The sequence below is a fragment of the Crassostrea angulata genome, unplaced genomic scaffold (assembly GCF_025612915.1).
Source record: "Crassostrea angulata isolate pt1a10 unplaced genomic scaffold, ASM2561291v2 HiC_scaffold_179, whole genome shotgun sequence".
NCBI classification, from domain to species: domain Eukaryota; kingdom Metazoa; phylum Mollusca; class Bivalvia; order Ostreida; family Ostreidae; genus Magallana; species Magallana angulata.
The window spans coordinates 63,715-85,193 of NW_026441732.1; the positions used below are offsets into that span (position 1 = coordinate 63,715).

General features: G+C 37.9%; 1 protein-coding gene, 1 long non-coding RNA gene and 1 other non-coding gene across 3 annotated transcripts; all 3 read right to left on the reverse strand.

The window, feature by feature from the left end:
• Positions 1–1,220: 1,220 nt before the first annotated feature.
• LOC128169692 (uncharacterized) lies at positions 1,221–2,183 on the reverse strand. Its single transcript, XM_052835790.1, has one exon. The coding sequence runs from the start codon at positions 2,181–2,183 to the stop codon at positions 1,221–1,223; it is 963 nt and encodes a 320-aa protein (XP_052691750.1).
• A 1,165-nt stretch (positions 2,184–3,348) lies between these two features.
• LOC128169694 (uncharacterized) lies at positions 3,349–12,314 on the reverse strand. The gene is made up of 3 exons (XR_008241578.1): positions 11,875–12,314; positions 5,689–5,829; positions 3,349–3,441 (listed from the first exon to the last, which is right to left on the reverse strand). It is a non-coding gene; the product is annotated as an uncharacterized LOC128169694 (long non-coding RNA).
• Trnat-ggu (transfer RNA threonine (anticodon GGU)) lies at positions 12,072–12,144 on the reverse strand. Its single transcript has one exon. It is a non-coding gene; the product is annotated as a tRNA-Thr (tRNA).
• Positions 12,315–21,479: the final 9,165 nt, after the last annotated feature.

Sequence of the window (21,479 nt, forward strand, 5' to 3'; positions counted from 1 at the left end):
GGGTCGGTTGCTCCCATCTGCTTTCTTCACAATTACCATCGGGAAGGACCATGGGGATACTGATCGTTCTATCACCTTCGCTGCCAGCATCTCATCGACTGCTTGGGAAATTATTCTTCGTTTATTCAAAGGAGCGCGGTATGGTCGTTTCCTGATTGGGTGATGGTCACCAGTGTCTATAGACATCTTGACGGTATCGGTCCGTCCTAAGTCCGCGTCTGACTTCGCAAATAAGTCAATATTTTTTTCAAGTAAATTTTTAACCAAAAGTTGAAATTCGTCAGGTGCCTTAAAATCGAGGGCGCCTGTCTGTAAAGCGTTTATTTCCGGTATCGGATACGGATCCGACGTGCGCGGGTCTTCAACACGTTGATCTGTAATCGGCTCGCCCCGGGCCACAACGGCACCTCGTCTTAAAACCATACACTTACCTGTGGTATTAACGACTATTACCATTGAACGATTTCTTTCGTTCCTTGGGGCTACCGCATTACAGACCAGTAATCCTGGATTTAGGGACAAAAATCCGCGATCAAGACCATAAATTTCAATTTCGCGGGAGCGACAATTACTACCAACCTTTACCGGTACTTGTACTGCTGTCTGGGGTTTTATTTTAACTTTACCTGTGGTTCGTAGCAGGGAAGATATGCACAAATCATCATCCAATGGTACGATAGAATCATTAATTTTCAGTGAGGCCAGTCTGCAATTCGTACCTTTTTCTACAGATGAGATATGCACATCCTCCTCCAGGGGCACATACGCATTCTTAATTCTTAAAGATTTTAGGTCAAAATACAACCTAACACCGTTACTAAGCAACCAATCACGGCCAAGGATTACATTTCTGGTCATTGAGCGCGTTACATAAAAATCTTGTACAACACTATTTCCGCCAATAATAAAAGAAATTCTAGCCACTCCATCTATGTCTAGTGGGGAACCATCCACACCCATTAAATTTAACCTTTTTCTTTGTAATACTGGTTTGTATTTTAGTGAATCGTAAATTTTCCGTTTGATAAGACTCACCTCTGCTCCAGTATCCACTAAAGCCCTAAGTTTCTGGTTCTGAACTTTAATTAAACAAGAATTTGGACTACCAGCAAAATTAATGAAAGCTGATTTTAACTTCTTGGCAGGTGATTGATTACTTAGTTCTCCTACTCTTACCTTTCCTCCTCCTCCGCCGCCGGCCTCATTGCGACGGAGGGTTTCTAGTTTAAACGGTTTTTCGGGGTGGGACGTTTTCGAGCTTGGGGCTGTCTTGTTCTTTCGGGGCAATTTCGAGCTATGTGACCTTCCCTTTTACAATTAAAGCATGCATTCTCAAATTGTTCAGTTCTGGGCATTCTTCTATACCGCATGTGACCTATTTCCATAGGCACAATAGTGCGAGGGGCAGGGAGGGGGTTTTGAGGATTTAAAGTTGGGATAGGGTTAGGCGGATCAGGCGCGACAGGTCTGAGCCTGGGAAATACCACCTCTTCCGGATCTCGCGTCGGGACAAACTCTTTCCCTAACCGCATTTTAACCTCGGTATGAAAGTTCTGTATTGAAAGCGCGCTATCTGCGGCAGCCGTCAGCGTAGTCGGCTTTTGATGCATGATTTTGATTTTCATGTGATCGTCGGACATACCGTCAATGAATAATTGTACCAACTGGCGCTGTACCTCAGGAGGGTCAAGGCTGTCAAATGCGTGGAGGGCCAGTCGAGAGAGTCGAGTGCTGTACACTTGGACATTTTCTTCAGGTTTTTGTTTAATTTTGAACAGGGATGCATATGCGTGATGTTTGTCATTACATTCCCCAAATCTTAAAATTAGTTGGTTTTTCAAGTGCCCCCATCCCCTTTCTACAGTTTGGTCATGTACGCGCTGTTCAATGTACAGGCCGATATAGTCACTTACATCCCCCCTGCTATGTCTTAGAGCAAGACGGACTTTTTCATCATCTGTCAAATGGGGATTTAAGACCAAAGCTTTGTTTATTGCATTTATCCAAGCCCGGAATTCCGACGGCTTCCCCGAAAAAGGAGGTGTATCAATTATGATTTCTTGCTTTTTAATGGCGATTTTAATTTGTTTGAGTTTCTCATTCACTGTCGTACTAAGTTCAGTAAACCCTTGCTGTATCGTACCAGCAACAATAGTTGTGGCTTGTTCTAAACCTTCAGTCATGTTTACCAGACAATAAATACCCAAAAGAATAATAGAATAAATAAGAATAAATCAAGAGTAGATGAGACTCGGACTTACAAAACAGGACAGTAAAGAATAATAAAATTGTCTTACCGTGACTGGTTAGATAGATCCAAAACTCCAAAGTCTTTTAAAGAAGGTACAAATCCTGGTCGCTGGCGCCAATCAGCCCGTATAACACTACCACGCTTATCTTACGTAAGTAGTGTACACGTTAAGTAAAAGTCTTAAGTGATCGTATAGTGGTTTTATTCAGCAAAAAGCAAACTTAATACACAGTCCCAATTCGGGGAAGTCAGAGAGAGATGTTGAGAGTTCGAAAGAGCGTCGGAATTAACCTAACTTGCGAGAAGTTAGTAGTTTTATACTATTTGGGGAAAACAACTATCAAAGTAATACAAGTGTTCATTGGGTGTTGAAAAGCCCCTTAAGAGGGCGCCACCACCTTGTTACTAAGATGCTCCAAGATGGCGTCAAGCTGATCAGTCAAGAACCCGCCCTTAATCAGTGTACTTAGGGTCAATCAAGGTTACGACAGATATTTACTAGTGGGAGGGTCACTGTATCGTGACCAATTACTGTCATCTACCTGAGCCGATCATAGGGCTAATTGACTTCGATTAGCCGAATGATGTATGTAATTATTTAGTTTATATCAAACTTTACCCCCTCAGGATATTTGTGTACAAATCGGGAACCTAATGTCCAAATTGGAGACATACTGACCAGCAAGGATTTAATTACGGTCATTAAAGGATCATCACCTCAAAACAATACACCCCATAAATATGTAAACATGGTAGCTATTGGCTCTCTCTCTGACCTTCCTTTAAAGCAATAAAGTCTTTGATGGACACAGAATTATCGTGATTAAATTTACATAGAATATACATTAAAAAAAGGTATTTACTTTACGAAAGCATTCTATACTGATTCTGAAATAAAATGATAAGTCAATTCACAATAGTTCAAAGAATAATATGTAACGTCCAACCAGTATAGTCAAAGTTATAGGATACGTAAAATATAAAGTCCAATCACCAGTGTTCGATTATATAATAATAGGTAAATATAAAGTCCAATCACCAGTGTTCGATTATATAATTACATGTAACAAGGGCTATTTTGTTACATTTACCTTAAATTTTGACGTCAAAACGACGCAGCGAATATACATCAAACTCGTGGAAATCTCAGAAGAAGACCTTTTAAGGCCACGTAATTGCTCAGACAAAAACTAAACAATGACAAGAGATGAAGAGCTTCAGTTCAACATAATATTTTCACTGATTGCCTGTCTAGAATTAAGAAAAAGGAACTATATATTATCAAAACAACTTTGGTTGGATTTTTCTATAGCGTCACAATCATTTCTGTCAGCAATGTCATGCATGAATAATTATAGACGCCGCCGTTGTGAAAACTTTATGATTGGTCAATTCCTTTTATAAGGCGGAGTTATCAGTACATGCTTATGCAATGCCATAGCTGAAGGATTTCTCAGAACAGTTCATTTTCCCCCAATATGGAGTCATTATCGACTATCCCCTATGTTTAAATTCTGTGCAAAACTCTCTCTCTCTGTAAACGGGCCTTAAACCATAGCCTCAAGCTACAGTCCAGAGTACGGCGTTATTTTTTATAATATTTAAAAATTGCATGTGCTAAGCGTTCATTTCATGTAAATACCATTAATGTATAATGCACATGTATTACTTACTAACTTGCCAGTCGAAGTGAAGTGATAGATCGATTCCTACACTTTTCGATCGGCAATCGACAGTCAATAAAAGAATTGAACGATGGTGTGACAGAACGAGAAGGAAGTGGAGAGTGCAAGGGGGTTTGTATATGTGCGTCTTCATTAGGCAAGTGTCCGATTCGTTTCTCTTCTGTTGCCCTATCACTTTCGGTGTAAATATATATACTAAAATATCCCCAAACAATTTACTACAGATTTCTTTATTTTACCTGTCTTTGAACCACCGGTCACCAGCTCCATACATGTACACTGGTTTGTTTACTTACATAAAAAATAAAGCTCTTGATCCGCTTTCCAAGTTAAAGGTTGTTTAATCATTAATGGGAGAAAGTTTGGGCCAAGTAAAGTTGCAATTATTAACAGTTGTAAACTAAATGATTTAAATGGATTATTTGCACAAAATGTGGTATGATATGATGTAAATCTTTTTTTAAAAAGCGTATTTTTTATGCTCAGTAAATTGCCGTAAAGTTTTTTGTACATGTAAGTATTGTATGCATTATAGCTTTATATTTACTAACCCAAAATTTTTACACAGAGCTACAGCTATATATGTATGTACCGTATGTATGTTTTATCACAAGTGTACACATACAAAAAATAGCCCAATTTCGACAGTCACGAGTACCCATGTAAATTTTTCATTCTCTGATATGTTGTTGTTCTGTCCGTGCATAATTTAGTCTGAGTTAACCAGCAACCAATCAGCGGTAAGCTGAATCCACCAATTAAAAAAATTGTTTATGTATGATGTAGTTGATAGAATTAAACATGACGCATCGGAAAAGTCCAACCAAATCGGTTATAGTAATGACAAGTACTTTTTACACACTAACTGTTGTGATCAGTTCTAATATACTTCCAAACTGACTACAGTAGACATTCCCAGTAAATTGACTTTCGGGTAGAAATAACTCAAATTTTTTTCCACAAAAAATCAAGAATTAGAGAAAATGTATATTAATGTAAATGACAACATTTTAAAATAAAAACAAAAGATGAGAAATAAAGAATTCTTATTTCTGTTTGTTTGTAATGCTTTTAAACACAAGAGCAATGAGAAGCGTTAAAATGATGTTGCCAAGAGTTTGCGATTGCGCCAAGTCACAGGACTAGGGCATGTTGATCCACTTACCAGGAATGATCTAATTATGCCATGAACAAGAAACTTTTCACATTGATATACCAGGGATGCGTTTTACAAAAGAACTTACAACTTATGACCAACTAAATAAATGATAATTAATCACGAACTAATCAATATTTTATTCTAATGGCTGTAAAATATGATTAAAATCAAAATAGTTGTAAATAAATGGTTTTATATAAAAAATTTTCATTAAATTGAATCCATGAAACTGAAAATATTTACGACTTTGTCATTAGTTGTTTTGTAAAATGCATTCCTGATTAACGTTTTGATGAAGTTTCAAGGATTTTTTGTTTTCCCCAAAAGAATAAGAGAAAATGTCTCAATAATTTCTAAACAAACCTCGTAGTTAACATGTATGAAATGTTCGTTATACCTATCATGTGAATTTTGTATTACTTTAATGATTGCTATGTTTTAATAATGTGCACTGAATGTATGGTAATGTGTGAATGATGAGTGTGTGTAAAATGTGACATGTCCTTTCATGAGGTACTCTCACATGTAAATGTTATATTTTTTATTGTTCATCTTATTAAAATGATTTCAAACAATTATCTTGATTTTCTTACCTGTCTGATGTACACAACAAAGAAGACTGAGACAATTGGTAGAAATACGGGTATACAGGTGTCAAATTTCACTGTTGTTGACAAGACAGCATCCCACATTGTTTATCCGCCATTGTTGAACTTTATCAAGGGAGACTTCTCCTGAAATTAGAAACATAGGTAATCACAGATTACAAAGCTCACCGCGACGAGACATCACCCTTATGAGACATCACCTTTATGAGACCACCTTTATCATATTAAATGAAAATCATACTTTATGATCTTGGATATTCATGGATTCTGTTTTGACACAAAATCATATATCATCTGTTAAAAAATTATATGATAATCATATGTTCATATGTTAGTCAATATAAGAATATAAAATTAAATATTGCATCCTATCATACAATATATATCATATAATACTATACAAATATAGCCCTTTCATGAGGTAGATCCATAGATATATCGACTTCACAGAAAAGCATATCGACCTCGCACTTCGTGCTCGGTCGATATGCTTTTCTGTGAAGTCGATATATCTATGGATCGACCGAGCGAAAGGGCTACATTCGTTATATTATTTTCGAAGTCTTTTTTTACATATCTCCATCCTTCGTTCTAGCGTCCATGTAAAATTTAGCTAGCTTTTCGCACTCGAAATTTACGAAGTCTCGGCTCTCGCCTTTCGACTCGAGATATTCCAGAAAAAGCTTAACAGCTGTTGCAGTTACCCTGTATTAGTGTTCCTGGCATAAACATTTTCCATTATAACTTTCATTTCCGCGTCATTAATTTTCGCAAAACGACCTTTCACTTTAACGTCTGCAACTTCCATCTTTGTTGTTTGTTAACGCAGAGAGAATTTTGATTGGTTGGGGTGAATCACGCCAGCCAATCAAATTCATTTTAACATTAGAGCAAAATTTCCCTTATCTATATTTAGAAAGTACAGGTCAATCCGAGTTTTTAAAGCTTATTTTTAGAATGTACAGGTCAATCCGCATTTTTATACTTCGAGACATGATATCAAAATAACCAATGATAAAATTCGTTATAATGCATGAATATAATATAATAAAATACTGTAATAAACAAAGATGATATTGTAAGTATGAAATGACGTTGTATTGTGTTAAACCTTATTGTATTTGATCACATAATACAACATCATTATATAAAATACAATATTGGACTATAAGATACAATATCATATTACATAATACATCATAACATTAAAACATATGGTATTATATTGTATAATATAGTATGATATTGTATTGTATGATATTGTATAATATTTGATACATAATATGATATTGTATCATATGAAACAATATAATTTGATACAACATTGTATCTTGTTATACTTTTATGTTAAATACTGAAATCTGATTGGCTAAGACGCAGTTCATAATCCGTTCTATTACCCTCAGCGTTAGCAACGCACTAAGCAACGGGCAACATTAAAAAATGTTACATGCGCGAAAATTTTGCGCGTACAGTTCGCTGTAGAATTCACGTTATTCCTATATAAAAGCAGTAAAATTTTCTTAAAAATTTAGACATTCAGTTCGCGTCGGTTGACAATGGTTTTCTCGGGGTGTCAATTTCAACTGTTACCCTCCCAAACAGGCACTATTTATATAATATCAAATTATACAATCATGTGATAATTTAAAAGTAAAATATTATATAATACAATATTATATTATACATATTGTATCATATGATACAATACTATACAGAACAATATCATGATACAATATCATATCATAAAATATCAAAAACATAGGTAATCACAGATTACAAAGCTCACCGAGACGAGACATCACCCTTATGAGACTTCACCTTTATGAGACCACCTTTATCATATTAAATGAAAATCATACTTTATGATCTTGGATATTCATGGATTCTGTTTTGACACAATATCGTATATCATCTGTTAAAAAATTGTATGATAATCATATGTTCATATGTTAATCAATACAATAATATAAAATTAAATATTGCATCCTATCATATTTACAACATATATAATATAATACAATAAAATACCATAATAAACAATGATGAGATATGATACTGTAATGTATGATATGACATTGTATTGTGTTAAACGTTATTGTATTTGATCAAATAATACAATATCATAATATATAAAACAATATGGTATTATATTACAATATCATATTACATAATACATCATAACATTGAAACATATGATATTATATTGTATAATATAGTATGATATTGTATGATACTGTATCATTTTTGATACATAATATGATATTGTATCATATGATACAATATTATTTGATACAACATTGTTTCATATCAAATGATACAATATTATGTGATAAAGTAAATTATATAATACAATATCATATTATACATATTGTATCATATGATACAATAATATATTTTACAATATCATACAATACAATTTCATGTGATGTGATAATATATCATATTATACAATATCGTATGATACGATATTATATAATATAACAGTATCATATTATACAATTTCATGTGATATAATTCTTTTTTACAGAAACTAATATCATATTATACAAATTCGTATGATACAATATTATAGAATATACAATATAGTATCATAGGATACAATATTATATTTTGCAATATCTTATGTAATAGTATCATCTGATTAAATAATAAATTAATAACACAATATAATATTATACAATATTGTATCATAATATACAATACTATACATAACGATATCATGATACAATATCATAACATAAAATATCAATTTTTTTTTACAATATCATATCGTATCATATAACTTTTTATAATATTACATATGATATTATATTGTATCATATTAAACAATATTGTTTCATACCATACAATACTATATCATAGGAATCATGTTATATCATTTATCAACAAACACATCTACCTATCTAGCAGGTTTGAGTGAGGTAGGAGATTTCTTTAGGATCCTTGATAATGGAGATCAGGCTCTGCATCTGAAGCAACCTCTGCGTTTCATTTATAATATAGTTAAATCAACTATGCAAGCTATCATCTATAAAACAGGTGACCTGTTCCAAAAAAAACTAAACCTCATCCAGCATCCGAAACCTATGGCTCAGATTCAGCATTCAAGCATGTCAGGTGCATCAGTATACATAAGACGCATCTCCATGCAAGTTTGGTGAAGTTCAGACAAGTAATAACTAAGATATCATCATCAGAAGGCACTAGCAATTAAAACCTTAACCTGCTCCAGCATCCGCAACCTATGGCTCAGATTCAACATCCATGCCTTTCAGGTGCATTTGTATCATAAGACACACCATCCATTCAAGTTTGGTGAAGTTAGGACCTGTAATAACTAAGATATATTTTTTAGCATCCTTGATAATGGAGATCAAGCTCTGCATCTGAAGCTTCCTCTGTGATTCATTCATACTACAGTTTAATCAACTATGCAAGTTTGAAAAAGTACTATTATCTATTAAACATGTGACCTGTTCCAAAAAACTTAACCATATCCAGCATCTGAAACCTATGGCTCAGACTCAGCATTCAAACCTGTCAGGTGCATCAGTATCATAAGACGCACCATTCATGGAAGTCTGGTGAAGTTAGAACAAGTAATAACTAAGATATCACCATCAGAGGGCACCTGTTTCAAACACTTTAACCAGCTCTAAAAACCTTAACCTCCTTCAGCATCCGAAACCTATGGCTCAGATTCAGCATTCAAGCCTGTCTGGTGCATCAGTATCATAAGACTCACCATCCATGGAAGTCTGGTGAAGTTAGGACCAGTAGTAACTAAGATATAATCATCAGAGGGCACCTGTTTCAAACACTTTAACCAGCTCCAAAAACCTTAACCTCCTCCAGCATCCGATACCTATAGCTCAAATTCAGCACTCAAGCTTGTCTGGTGCATCAGTATCATAAGACACACCATCCATGCAAGTTTGGTGAAGTACAGACCTGCAGTAACTTAGATATTGCTATCAAAGGGCACCTGCAACAAAAACTTTAACCTGGTCCAACAACCTTAACCTCCTCCAGCATCTGAAATTTAGGACTCAGATTCAGCATCCAAGTCTTTCAAGTCCATAAGTAGGTCCAGATGCATCATCCATGCAAGTTTGGTGAAGATAGGACAAGTAATAGCTTAGATACAGGACCTGCAACAAAAACTTTAACCAGGTCCGGACGCCGACGCCGACGCCGACACCGACGCCGACGCCGACGCCGAGGGTATAGCATAAGCTCCCCCTGACTTCGTCTCGGTGAGCTAAAAATTGATACAATATTTTATCGTATCATATAACTTTTTACAATATAACATATGATATTATATTGTATCATATTAAACAATAGTGTTTTATATCATACAATACTTTATCATAGGAATAATGTTATATCATTTAACAACCACATCTATCTATCAAGCAGGTTTAAGTGAGGTAGGAGATTTCTGTAGCATCCTTGATAATGGAGACCAGGCTCTGCATCTGAAGCAACCTTTGCGTTTCATTTATAATATAGTTAAATCAACTTTGTAAGCTATCACCTATAAAACATGTGACCTTTTTCAAAAAACTAAACCTCATACAGCATCCATAACCTATGGCTCAGATTCAGCATTCAAGCCTGTCAGGTGCATCAGTATCATAAGACGCATCACCCATGCAAGTTTAGTGAAGTTAGGATCAGTAATAACTAAGATATCATCATCAGAGGGCACCACCAATTAAAACCTTAACCACCTCCAGCATCCGCAACCTATGGCTCAGATTCAGCATCCATGCCTATCTTGTGCATCTGTATCATAAGACACACCATCCATTCAAGTTTGGGGAAGTTAGGACCTGTATTAACTAAGATATATTTTTTAGCATCCTTGATAATGGAGATCAAGCTCTGCATCTGAAGCTACCTTTGCGATTCAAATATATTACAGTTTAATCAACTATGCAAGTTTGAAATAGTACAATTATCTATGTAACATGTGACCTGTTAAAAAAAACTTAACCTTATCTAGCATCCGAAACCTATGGCTCAGACTCAGCATTCAAGCCTGTCAGGTGCATCAATATCATAAACGCACCATCTGGTGAAGTTAGGACAAGTAATAACTAAGATATCATCATCAGAGGGCATCTGTTTCAAAAACTTTATCCAGTTCTTTAAACCTTAACCTCCTCCAGCATCCGAAACCTATGGCTCAGATTCAGCATTCAAGCTGTTCAGGTGCATCAGTATAATAAGACACACCATCCACACATGTTTGATGAAGTTTGGACCAGGAGTAGCTAAGATATAATCATTAGAGGGCACCTGCTCAAAAAACTTAAACCAGCTCCAAAAACCTTAACCTCCTCCAGCATCCGAAACCTATGGCTCAGATTCAGCATTCAAGCCTGTCAGGTGCATCAGTATCATAAGGCGCAACAACCATACAAGTTTGGTGAAGTAGGGACGAGTAGTAAATAAGATATTATCATCAGAGGGCACCTGCAACAAAAACTTTAACCAGCACTTAAAACCTTAACCACCTCCAGCATCCGAAACATATAGCTCAGATTCAGCATTCAAGCCTGTCTGGTGCATCAGTATCATAAGACACACCGTCCATGCAAGTTTGGTGAAGTACTGACCAGCAGTAACTTAGATATTGCTATCAAAGGGCACCTGCAACAAATACTTTAACCTGCTCCAAATACCTTAACCTCCTTCAGCATCTGAAATTTAGGACCCAGATTCAGCATCCAAGTCTTTCAAGTCCACAAGTAGGTCCAGATGCATCATCCATGCACGTTTGGTGAATATAGGACAAGTATTAGCTTAGATACAGGACCTGCAACAAAAGCTTTAACCAGGTCCGGACGCCAACGCCGAGGGTATAGCATAAGCTCCCCCTGACTTCGTCTCGGTGAGGTAAAAAATGCAGTTTAAATAAAAGTTACATGTTTTTTTCATCAATCATATTGAAAAAAAAATGTTTTAAGGTCTCACACAAGGAATTAATTTCACTTTATGTTACTATATAGCTTTAATTAAGTTAATTGATTAACTATACTATCAGCATATAATTCATGAAAGAGAAATTATAGTTAAATGCTTCAAGAAAAATTTTAGATAAAAAAAAAATACCTTATGTGGCTTCTAAGAGAGATAATTGATAGTAAACATACCTACCCTCAAGTACACATGGGTTCCACATGTTGACAAACAGGTTCAGCACCATTCAGGAAGTAGCATCATGTGCATCTAAAAAATAGTTCCATTGAAATTGGTGTAACAACTCCACCAAAGTAATAATTCTCCTAGCCACCGAGTCCAAAATCAAAATTCAACATTTCCTTAACATATATGTCACAGGTGGTGAAAAGTCTAGTCTCAACCGGGACTCGAACCCAGGGCCTCTGGCGTACCCTGCCAGTGCTCTAACCACTGAGCTATTGAGACCCGATATATTGACTGACAGTCACACACCTGTGAACCAGGTGACATATACATATTACAGTCAAACTTGTATTAAGCAGTCACCTGCGGGAGGCACCCAAAGTGACCTCTTAACAGAGGTAACCTTTGAATAGAGACTTGTGAATTTGCCAACATCAAATTCCTTTTTAGAACAATTATTCAATTTTATTTTAATCATATAATTGATTTTTAGCATAATGTATCAAAATGATAGATAAAGTAATTGATTTGATGATTTTATAGTATCTATTATATTTACAAATAAGTAGAAATACATTACAATGCATTGTGCATGCAATTTTTATATTTCTTTAAATTATTGATACTAATACTCTGTACTATTTTCATGGGTACCGTATATATAGAAAACAAAACTTTTCATACAAATCAACAATTACGTTTTTAACCGACCGTATCTGAACTCAAAATCATATTACTAAATCAAGCAATTTTCTCTTGCATCGCCGCGGACATTTTTGACACCTGTACTTCATTCATGTTTATAAAACAAACATATTGTTATACTTGTTTAAACAATTCACTTGATTCCCATTCGTATCTGATCTGCCAATTATGTATTATAAATACATCGATTAATTTGGTTTCTCTCGCCTCAAGCGTATAATAATTGCTTACATTTATTACCCGACATTCAGAAGCCATGTTTAAAATCCCCAGGTGTAAATCATGTGACCGGCCAAAATGGCCGCCTAATGCATGTGGACTGTACAGTTTCGGATCAAAATACGATGACCGCTGACCACGTTAGACAGGTGACCGCTCTTTTGAGGGCAATTATATAGGATTTTTCATCAGGAGGAAATAAAATGACCGCATACGAAAGGTGACTGCTTAATAGGGGTGACCGCTACGGCAGTTTTGACTGTACATTTAAAAAAGTCTTGCTGGTTACTTCAAGATTCTAAGACAATAGCAATAAAATTGCTACAGTTTTAAAAATTTTGTAAACATTTTGTCCTCTAAACAGAAGCAGATTAACATACAATTGAATAAAACCAGGACAAAACTCACTTTTTTTCCAAATTTTGTGTAAGCGATTTCTCAATAAACTACTTGACTCAGATTTATTCATATATTTCAATCTCAAAACCACTTGATACTGGTATAAAGAGACTATAAAATACATTAACATTTAAGATTTTCTAATTCAATAACAAAAACATACATGAAAATACATGTATAAAGAAAAGTAGCCTCGTGTTTTAATAAATGTGAAGTACAGCAACTACTGGGGGAGCATATTTGTTATTTTCTAATAAATGAACATGATTTTTTTTAAAAACAGTTCTTAAAAAGATATATATTGTGGTGGTTCTGGCGATAGCGGGTAGAAATTGCCTGGCTACCGCCTGAACTTGCTGACACGACGATGATGTAATTACCCTTTGCCTGTCTTCCAAGAGACAAGACGTGCTTAATTGCTCTGTGTATTGTACCATTCGTTTACTTTTCTCTATGTGTTAGTAATCACCAAATAAAGATCATATTACATACCCATAGTGTCTTCTCTCTGTGGCATCACCAGCGACCTAAAGTAACGGTTAGGGAGATACGCTATATTGGTGCTGCTAGCTGAGGATATTTTGCCTCGCAGGCACATGGAGACGCCATTTTGGATTTTTATAAAATTATATATATGTTCGAAAATATAACTTTTAAGGTAAGCTTTTCTTGTTTTCTTGCGTGTGCTGCTGTGAATTTGATCCATCGTGTGGTGGATTACGCGCTACATGTCAGTTGTGAGTATATATAGTTGGGAGAAAATGGTCTGAGGGACCAGGAATGAAATTCAAATTTGGACGAGCCAGTTCTGGGAATCCACAGCCTGGTAGAGTTAGTTTTACTATAGGTGTTTGTGGTACACCTATGTTGGGAGAGTGCCCGGTATAATGTCACTTGGAGTGGGGAGGAGGAGATTTCACTGACTCAGGGAGCTTTAAGGGACCAGCCGAATGATGCACCATGGTTTGAGCAATTCTATGCCCTGATCCGGGAGAGAAAAGGTCAGGACGTTGGGGTTCTGCAGGAAGATATAAGCACACTTGAGTCTAGTGTAACCTTCCAGCTAAGCTCCATTGACAGAAATATGGGTACTATTATTTTTATTATTTATTACCCAAATGTTAGCAGGCATGTTGGGTGTGATAAGCCTCAGCCTGTTGTTACTCAGCCGCCAGAAGTCGGGGTAACTGGTAATCAGCCAGCGGTGGTCGGGAGCCAGTGCGGAACCTTGGTCTCCCTGGGGATTGACCGGTGTCTCAAAATAGTTTCCATTCCTCATCAGTCGGTTTAAATGCCTCAAGGACAGTCTCAGCTGTAATCGCTTATATACAGAGGTACCACCTAGTACTATTTGCTCAGACTCTATTTGGTCCGGCAGAAGTACAGTTTATCTCAAAGCAACGGGCCGAGGCTTGGGAATTCCATCATTCAATGTCAGCAGCATTGAGACTGTCGTGCTGTCACCGAAACTGCTAAGGTCCATTGTCAGCAGCATTGACACCTTGCTAGTCCCTATAGCCTTCGGGTCTGCACCTAGTGCAGAAGGCAGCCAGGATTCCGGCTGTCATCATTATGGTGTATTTGTGAGTCAAGCTGCAGCATCTGTTGGAGGACAGTCATCAATCTTTAGTGGAGGTGGAATGCCTATGTCTCAGAAGCTGATGTCGACCACTGCATATAGGTCACAGCTGCCAAGTTTGATTCCTCCTGGCAGCAGAAGCAGTGTTAGATTATCCCTGCTGAAGTCAAGGTTGCAGGCCTCTCACACTCATTTTTGGTACGAAGGTACCAAAAAGGTACAAAGGTAAGGGAGGCTACCTCCACTGTTGACTGTTATGCAGCAGTTGGGGGAGAGGACAACTACAGTACCGATCAGACCCAACCTAACACCAGAGTAAACCCCAACTAAACCCCGGGTTTACTTTCTGGGTTTACTTGGAGTTTACTCTGGGTTTACTTTTTGAAAAATTGGGTCCACTCGGGGTTTACTTTGGGTTTACATGGGGTTTACTTTGGGTTTACTTTGAAATTGCTTTTAAGGTCATCTGTATGCACTGAAGTGTGAAGCAGACTAGTATTTTATCTTACCATCCTACTTCCTGTTATTCCTACCCTTTGTATATTCCGAATACACAGTTAGCTTCTGCTTTCAGGAGTATACTTCTGACTGGGTTTACTCTCTGGGTCCACTCTAGTAAACCCGAAGTATACCCAAAGTAAACCCGGAAAGTAAACCCAGGGTTTAGTTGGGGTTTACTTTCTGTTAGGTTGGGTCTGATCGGTACTGTATGACTATATATCCAAACTCCTAGAAGATCTTCAAATAAATGCACCAGCGGAGGTGAGGGATAGAGCGGTAAGCTTGGTAAAGAAGTATGCTGATATATGTTTGCAGTGAGTTATCTAGATTTTGGGAATTTTACCAAGATTGAGCATTGCATAGACACTGGAGATGCTCGACCCATTAAACAGTGGATGCGCCGTATGCACGGTGTTTTCAAGGGGAAGGAGGAAGGTCATTTAGAAAAAGGCTCAAAGCCAACGTTAATCAACCATCATTCTCTGATTGGGCGTCTGCACCGGTACTGGTCAGAAAGAAGGATAGGAGTGTTCGGTGGTGTGTCGACTACTGGGCATTGAATAAGGTCAATGTCAAGGACACAAACGCATTGCCTCTTATCGAGGAGTGTATGGACACACTAGGCGGTAACCGCTGGTTCTCCAAGCTGGATGCCAATGCTGCATACTGGTAGATCAAGATACACACAGATGACAAAAAGAAAACTGAGTTTATCACCAAACATGGCCTGTTTGAGTTTACCAGGATGGGGTTCGGTCTTCGTAAGGCCCCTGCAACCTTCGCTAGGGCAATAAATTTGATATTGCACAGACTGAACTGGACAATAACACTTGCATTTCTAGATGATGTCTTAGTGCTTGGGGCTTGAGCAGAAGCTGACTTGGACAATTTGAGACAGGTGTTTGAGCATGTGGTGATTTTTCCTACTATTATAAGTGTGGGGGTGAATTCATCGGGCATCGCATGAATTCGCCCATGTGCAGAGAGATATAAAGATAAATCAACTGCGAACATTCGAGATCGATGTAATTGTTCAAGAAGTATATATAAAGATATTTAACGCCTACCTGGTAAGTTGTTGATCATTCCTATCGGTTTCCCCGATTATCTCGCCATCTTAGCAGTGGGAAACACGATAAACAGCGCTGCGAGCAGGGTCAATTTTGATGTAAGTGGGCAAGATTGAAAATTCAATGCCATGCTGAGACAACATGGTAGGCGCCATTTTGAAAAATATATTTTGTATGTCATAGTTTTGTACTTGCAGCAAGCCGCCAAGTGTTCATTTGTTGAAATATTGGTTTGTTTTATTTATGATTTATTGATTTAGTGTACTTTGAATGAATTAATGGCTCAGAAGATGCAAACAGCAGGTGTTGGTAGGGGGGCCCGGAAAATTCTGAATGGCCGCTACATTCAGTCTGAGGGAAATGACCAGGATTGCATGTTAAGTACCTCAGGGAATAGCGTCAGGGATGGGCTTTTATCTACAGGTAGGGTACATCAAACGACGGGTGGATCCAAGAGTCATGGGGAGAAGTAAACGGAGGATGATCTCGAGAAGAGGCAGTTTACAAGGTATGGTAGATGGTTTGGATATAGACTTCGAATGTCTGAAGAGTGAAGTCGATTCTATCAGGACAGGTATTGGGTCGCTCGAGACGTCCAGTATGACGGAACAAGTATGGCGCAGCAATGTTAAGGCGTCCCTATGCTAAAATACGGCTGAAAAATGATATTATTTTAATCATCGCAAAAATACTTTGACTGGAAGTATTTCTTAAAATCTATGTTACATTTATTGCCACCGATGTTAAACTTTATATTTGATGCATTTTTGTGACGTCATATGTACTCTGTAAGCACGTGACGGGCGATTCCTAATATTGCAAATGATCTATATAAATCACATCGGCGCAGGTGATTAACGACATCAAATTATACATATTTTTAAGAAAAATCTTTTCTTAAGTCATATATACTTTTAAGTTCTTGCTTGGGAAAGAAATAGATATTTCGTTTATGGAAGATATTGTTGAAACTTTCCACAAAATCAACAAAATAATGCACATTTTTACTATTCAAAAGCGATTTAGAAAATATTGGGGTAAATCCGTAGGTTGATGATAATCAAATCATTGTAAACTGATCAACAAGAAAACAGATTGTAATACATTTAATACCATATACAGATGTACGACATATTCTCTACCAATTTTACGTAAAATTATCTAAAATTGTGTTGATCTTTCACCTGCGCCAAGCTGGTTTTTCATGCATTAAAATTTCTTCATTCAGTTGTTTACACGTAGCAAGGAGTCTCCAAATATAAATAGTCTTTTACTTAAAACGAAGCTTTAAAACTGCCGATTATTTGATACTGGTTTTCAATATGAAAAACTTCTGTACTTCTAGCATTAATGGCAGCATCTATGTAAAGGAAACATGCGGTATTATACTGGTTTGATATAATTCACTTTTAAGGTTAAGATACATATTCCCTGAGAACTATCGACAGGAATGCAGATAGTGACGTCAAACTTAATTATGACGTCATATCGTATGAAGTACAGACAAGTGACTTTCTACATATCGCTGTAAAATCCATCGGGAAGCCTTAACATGCCCGCGGGGGTGTTAGTTCACAGATTAGGGAAATGTTTCAAATGTCAGGTTTGTCGAGTGGAAATAAATCTCCGGAAATTCAAGGTAATGCTGCCAGCTTCGGGCCAAGTCAGTCACAAATTTCCAGTAGCCAGGGGGGTCCTTGGGTTCCTGGAGAGGCTGTACAAACAACTTCAGCAGATGGGGGGAATGCTACATTCTCTGGGGGTCCAAGGGTTGTGTTGAGCTCGGTAAGTTCTGTTTCCGCAGGGGGGCAGGCAATTCCTAGCTTTCCCCGTGTCATTGCAGAAGTCCCTAAGGCAGATGTAAGCTTCATGCCATGGCCAATGCCTGGTGACAGAAGCATTAACGCAAGACTCACAGGTATAGTACCCAACCAGTCTAGGGAAATGTCATCAGGAGTCATAACCCAGGGTAGTGTAGCTAATGTCAGTAGCAGTCAAAGCCCTGGGGTTGGGGGTCAAGTTGGGGGAGCCCCTATGCAAATGCCAATGACCCAGTCCTGTCCAACACAAACTTGGCATTTATGTCAAATTATCAGGGAACTCCGTCTGGACAACCAAAAACAGGTATACCTGAGGGTAGGCAGCCAGTCATGTCAAATGTATGGCAGTCAGGGAGGACCCCTAGTCCTATATTGTCTAGCATTCATAGGTCTCAGTTACCCAGTCTTATACCGCCAGGTAGTAGAAGTGGAATAAGTCGGAGTATTCCCACTGAGGTAAAGGGTGTCAAGTATAATGGGGATGTAGAGTGGGGTCCATTCTACTCAAAGTTTTCAACCATTGCAGAATATAATGGCTGGTGTGATGCATATTGTTTGTTTGCACTTAGTTTGACACTAGAGGGGGTGGCTTTGAAGTATTTTGACATTTTGCGCCGCAGGGGTACTACACTTACTTTTCAAGAGGTAATACTTCGCATGGAGGAGAGGTTTGGTCAGCTTCCCAGTTAGAGTTGAATTCAATTACTCAGAAACCTGAAGAGCCAATAGACCAGTGGGGTGATAGAGTAATGGACTTTTGGGAGTGGGACCTTGCCTGAAATTTTTCAGGAACAGTTGATAATGAGATTTGCTTTAGGATACTTAGACTGTGAGGCGGATCAGCAATTAATTGACTGACCGCCAGATACCCTACAGGAGGCTATTAAGAGGGTTAAGACATTCCAGTTTAGTCGTTGTGCAATTGCTCATCACCAAAGGGCTGTAAGGTCAGTCCCAAATGAAGTTAGGTACCGAAGGTCAGTATCACCTGTAGAAAATCGTTCACCTGAGTATGTGTCAAGGGGGCATCTAGTAGATAGGTCTGGCGATGCTGTAGATAAACAAAACGCAGGCCAACACCACAGCCCAGTGCCATCTCTATGTTACTAGTTTGAATCGTCAGGGGAATAGAAGGCCAAAAATTTGTTATGGTTGTAAGCAGCCAGGTCACATGAAGCGAAACTGTCTGCAACGATCACATAACAATTATGCAGGTCCCCCAATCCCAACTATCAAAAATACAGAGCACAATGAGCCAAATGTTTCTGTTTCACCACAGACCATGAGGGGTTGGGTTACATTTGCAGAAAATCCATCAGTTAGTGCTGCACATGTTTTACCTAATGTTCAGTCTGGTAATCGGGTGAAGGTTCAGGGGCATGGCATGTGTTGGTTGGAATTGCGGGTATGGAGGTGAATGTTATAGTTGACACAGCCGCAGATATTACAATACATGTAGTATCACAAAAGGTTTGTCTCTATGCAACCCAAGCCGCACATTGTTGAGGAGTCAAATATAAGACTTGCGGGTGAGGTGACTGGTATGTGTGCTAAATTTTTGGGTAAAGTTGAGATTACAGTTGGTGGATATAGGTTTGTTCATCCAATTTATGTTGGTCCATTGCAGGATAAAATGTTGTTTGGAATTGATTTCCTTAAGTCACATGGTGCACAAATTTCCTGTGAGACAGGAGCTCTGAGAGTCAAAGGGGTACTAGGCATGATTGAAATGTCTAGTGGTGTGGATAAGTTGGTGCTAATTGCTGTATCATCTCGGCGGGTGCAGATTCCATCGCATACTGCTCAAGTGATAGAATATGATTTGGCTAATGAGATGTCAGATTTTATCATTGAACCAGCCAATGTCTTTCCATTGGGTATTGTTGCTTCCAGGACTTACAATAATTCTGGGAATAAGGGCAAGTTGTGTGTCATAAATATGACTGACCGCGGTCATTTTGTTAAAACAGGAAGTGTTGTTGGTATAGTGACAGCAGCTTGTGCAGTCAAAAACAGCGAGGCGTCAGTGCGTCGGGTGTCAACAGAAGGGCAAAAGGATTGTGAGCATGTCAGCTCGCTTATCAGAGATCTGAAGGAAAACGCTCTGACCGCCAGGAAGCAGTCAGTCTTGTAACTAAGTTTGCAGATATTTTCGCAGTCAGTGATTTAGATTTGGGCAATTTTGTAGAGATTGAGCATTGTATTGACACTGGCGATGCGCACCCCATAAAGCAGCGGATGCGCAGCACACCTGCAGTTTTTAAGGAGAGGAGTAATCCAGTCCTCTACCTAAGACTGGGCCGCTGCTCCAGTGCTTGTTCGTAAAAAGGACGGAAGCGTGAGATGGTGCGTTGACTATCGTGCACTGAACAAGGTCACAATCAAAGACAGTTTTCCTTTGCCACTAATAGAGGAATGTATGAATACCCTATCAAGAAACAAATGGTTTTCAAAGCTTGATGATAATGCAGCTTACTGGCAAATGAAGATACACCCAGATGATATGAAGAAAACTGCCTTCATCACGAAGTTTGAACATTTTGAAATATCGCAGATGAGATTTGGTTTATGTAATGCCCCTGCAACATTTGCCAGAGCTATCAATTTAGTGCTGCACCGCCTTAACTGGAAAATTGTTCTTGCATTCTTAGATGATGTGCTAGTGTTGGGCAAAACTGAACAAGAGCATTTAGACAATTTGCGCCAAGTTTTTGAGGGTTTCCGCAGTTTTGGGTTAGAGTTCAAACCTCGCAAATGTGAGCTTTTTTGCCCTTAAGTAGAATTTTTGGGGCGCACAGTAAGCAAAGATGGTGTAGAGATGGGGAGATCAGTATTTAGAGGCAGTACGGGAATGGCCCATGCCAAAAGATGTCAAAGCAGTTGAGAGGTTTCTCGCAAACTATCACATTATAATATAACGTTCTGCATTTCTCTAAAATTGTATTATACACACATGTTCCAAGTTTTAAAAATAATTTTTAAAAAAATTAACCTTTAAAAAATCCTATCAATATACCCTAGTTTTTGTTTTGGGGACTGTACATTAAGCAAGGAAAAAAATTCCCAATTTCTATCAAAACGTTGCATTTTTCCCAATCCATTGGCCCTGGCCCCAGTACCAAAAATGGGTGTGAGAGGCCTGGGAGACGACAAGTCGGTGAGTAAGCTTGGAAAGGCAATGCTCAGCAAGAATCCGGAGGAGGGTTCTGATCATGCAGCTGGGGAAGGGATATCTCTGTCTTCATATTCTGTAGAAGACATGGTTAAGCTGCAGAGTGCAGATAAGGTATTGACTTTCCTTCACGCATACTTAGAGTCTGGGGT

What these genes read in the sequence shown, in the direction of transcription:
- LOC128169692 (XM_052835790.1), bottom strand. Translation starts at nt 2,183, where the DNA reads ATGACTGAAGGTTTAGAACAAGCCACAACTATTGTTGCTGGTACGATA.